General features: G+C 36.9%; 1 protein-coding gene across 1 annotated transcript in view; it reads left to right on the forward strand.

Annotated features, from left to right (window-relative positions):
* The first annotated feature begins 3,406 nt into the window (after positions 1–3,406).
* The window catches only part of heg1 (heart development protein with EGF-like domains 1), an 8,803-nt gene continuing 8,246 nt past the window's right edge, over positions 3,407–3,963 (forward strand). Inside the window, exon 1 of the mRNA XM_010796677.1 lies at positions 3,407–3,678. Within this exon, the coding sequence (XP_010794979.1) occupies positions 3,407–3,678 (272 nt within the window). The remainder of the gene's footprint in view (positions 3,679–3,963) is intronic.

Here is a 3,963-nt window from a genome sequence, read left to right on the forward strand (position 1 = left end):
CTCACCCTCCTTGTTAAGTCTGTTGTTCTCTGCAGCATCGAGCTGCTCTGAGCCAGATATCCGCTGCTCTCTGCCTGAATACAGCCTGACCAACTCCCAGGGCCACCGTAGTGCCTGACATGTACAGGTTAATGACAGTGAAATGTGTGGTTGGATCGATGAACACAAAGGGAAAAAACTCGCACATAGTCCACACAGCGCAGATCAGGTACAGGACTCCCTGTAGGATGCCAGTGACGGTGACCCTCACCTGGCTGCGTAACCGTGGATGGGACACTGGCTGTCCGTTTGCTACCATACGACGCATGTGTCCACACAGGTAGACTACAGTACAAAGACTCGACATCAACATCACACACAGACAGAAAAATAAGTGGATCTTCAGAATCCGAACCACAATGAGGAATACATATTTGAGCCATTTCAAGGAAGAAACCACAGTGTCATGATCCATTGTGGAATTGCTCGATCCAAATCTATAAAACGAATGGCCCAAATATAAGGTTGTAAAATCGAACACAGTGTAAATCCTCTCAACAAGCCAAAAGCAGTAGATGATGGATTTGACATTCTTCTTAATCCAGATGGAGAGAGCACTCTGCGCAGGTACAATCTGGGTGTAGTAGAAGAAGTTCAGCCAAACAGAGGATGTTATACTATTGGACAGACTGCAGACCGCCACCACATTTGAGATCCGAGAGACTCTCCAACTTTCAGCTTGACGAGAAAAGACCATCACCATAAATGACATCAGGTATGTTATTGAACAGCCAATCAAGGTCCCCAGGAGAAGCTGCAGAGGTTGTTTGATCCTTTTTCCGTTAAGTGGACAGCCAATGCAAAACACATAAAACGCATTAGCCAGGGCATTTAGAAAAACAAGAGTTCCATTAATTAGGAGAAATGCAAGGTGGTTCATCTTTAATCTGTTTGCTGTTTCCGTGTTAATGTCTCTTTCCTTTGAAGTGAGCTCACAAATAAAGCCTGCAAAGCAGCCGTAGGCCTATGCAATGAGACCAATCTGAGCACTTTGCATACCATGCAAAGGCAGATGTAAATAAAGCACATTTGTGAGAAATTGCCTAAAAAGGATTAAGGAAATTACTCCATGTGTTTATTTTATGTGTTGATGATTGGAATAACCTTGACATTTTGGGATTTTATTTACAATGTTTGTTTTTCAAAGCAGGATGATTCAAACATTAGAGTTTATTTTTGATAAAAATGAGGCAGAACATTACATCATCTAAATCGGGCAAATGTAGTGCCTCCTTCTGAGTGGCTTTGGAAGAGCATAATGTATAGACTAAAAGAGAGCTTATAGTTATAGGTTCATTCAATATACAATACAGAAATGATTTGAACTACAAATAATGAGGAGGAGAGATGTGGATCAGACATGTTGGCCGAATGACCATAGATGCAAACACCTCATAATGCAATATTTCCAACAAATCATGAAGGTAACAACTTTATTCCCTGTAAGTGCCTAAATGTAATTGGCAACAGGTGAGGGATATATATTTACTATCTGCAAATGAACACAGATAACCGGCATTAACACACTATGACACTATGGAGCAAATAATAAGCATTAACTTCACATCATATATTTTCCATAACTATTTTAGTTTTGTGTGTTAAGGAAATCAAATCTTGACTGAATCTTTGTGAAACGCCGATGGAGTTAGGGTTTAGCCAATAAATGAATATTTATGCATATGTCATTATTGCAGTTGATTCTAAGGGCTTCTGGCTTTTACATTAGATGTTTCATCAGATTTTATTGATTGGGGAAGCCTTAATTATCCTGTTGTGTTGCTCAATAATAATTCCTTCACTCTTCAAAAATAATAAGGATCCCCCTTTTAAAAATGTTACTTTTTTGATAAGGGTCCCCCCTGATATAAATATATTTTACCTGAGTATTTTTAAACACGAGTATCTGTACTTCTACTTGAGTAAAGGATGTGTGTACTTTTGCCATCTCTGGATGGGATCAATCTGAGTAAGGAGTGATCATTATGTGCTGTGCAGCTTATGCAGCTTGATTATGATTTATAAATTATGATTTATCTTGTTTATGTCTTGTTTTGTAGATGAATGACATTTCAAAGTGTCCATTAATGTACAATACTAGTCATCAGTCATGTTACTTCTCCAATGATGGCTTGTTATTTCATATTAATACAACAACTTTGTTATTTCTATATTGTCCTTCATTATCTGTTCAAACATCAGCCTTTACATATGGGGGCTCACATTAGGAATCATGGTTTTTGACAAATACATTAATAAACATTTACCTTTATTTGTATGCAATTACCTTGTAGTATATCATAATCCTTTTTTATGTTTATAGACGTTTGATTTATAAATATAGGAGGGTTGTAGTAATGTGAAAGACATTCCTCTGGACAAAAACGTCCACTAGGCAACTTTACTAAAACCAGGGCCCATTAATCTCTTCTAAAAATACATAGTAGGATGAACATAGACATGTTTGAAGAATCATGATGGCAATAATAACTAAATTGCTGAAACAAACACAGGTTTTTATTTTGCATTTGATATATTAGCTGAACCCCAGTCTTACAGCTGCTTAATATATCCATATATCAGAAATCAAGCATGTACAGGGATTAAAACATAAAACATATTATAATAATATTACTGTATTTCACAAAAACTAAAATATAATACCTCATGGACATCTGAGGTATAACTAGAACTAGAACTACACATATTTTATCAAAGTATTCACAAATATTAAATACAGTGAGCTAAAAATAATATAAATACATTGACATGGTTTGTATTTACTGGACAGACTTTGTTTACAGCACAAAGACTGTCGTCGTTTGGGACGATGTCTTGCTACATTGCACATGTAAAAAAAAAAAAAATAGATGGTCTGTCCTTCATATTTTTTTATTCACAGCCAATCATAACAGTATCGTAGGAAAATAAGAGAAACAAAAAAACGCACAAAGAAAACAAAACTTAGTTCCCACTTGACAGTTAACGGAAAGAAACAAAACAAAAAAACAACAACACCAAAACATCAAAACATCACATGTACAAGGAAAGGTTCAACACCCTCATCTGAGTCCTATAGTTCACATATATACAGGACTGTCTCAGAAAATTAGAATATTGTGATAAAGTTCTTTATTTTCTGTAATGCAATTAAAAAAACAAAAATGTCATACATTCTGGATTCATTACAAATCAACTGAAATATTGCAAGCCTTTTATTATTTTAATATTGCTGATTATGGCATACAGCTTAAGAAAACTCAAAAATCCTATCTCAGAGATAGGATTTTTGAGTTTTCTTAAGCTGTATGCCATAATCAGCAATATTAAAATAATAAAAGGCTTGCAATATTTCAGTTGATTTGTAATGAATCCANGCCAGGTGAGGGTCACCGTCACTGGCATCCTACAGGGAGTCCTGTACCTGGTCTGCGCTGTGTGGACTATGTGCGAGTTCTTTTCCAATGGACGTTCCCGTATGTATATCATTCACTGTACCCATTTCACTGTCATTAACCTGTACATGTCAGGCACTACGGTGGCCCTGGGGGTTGGTCAGGCTGTATTCAGGCGGAGAGCAGTGGACATCTGGCTCAGAGCAGCTCGATGCTGCAGAGAAGAACAGACTGAACAAGGAGGGTGAGACAGGAGCTCAAACCAGAGGACAGGGATATGCTGCATCCTTGAAGGAGCTCAGAGAAAATAACTGTTTTCATGTTTTAAATGTCAAACCCTGATGTAGACTATCTCTTGTATAAATGCAATTTGTAAATTCTGCATGGGGTATAGGTTTAAAACCAAGAACCAACTGATATATATATGTGAACTATAGGACTCAGATGAGGGTGTTGAACCTTTCCTTGTACATGTGATGTTTTGATGTTTTGGTGTTGTTGTTTTTTTGTTTTTTCTTTCCGTTAACTG

Source organism: Notothenia coriiceps, unplaced genomic scaffold (assembly GCF_000735185.1).
Source record: "Notothenia coriiceps isolate Sejong01 unplaced genomic scaffold, NC01 NC01_scaffold00037250, whole genome shotgun sequence".
In the NCBI taxonomy this organism is placed as follows: Eukaryota; Metazoa; Chordata; class Actinopteri; order Perciformes; family Nototheniidae; genus Notothenia; species Notothenia coriiceps.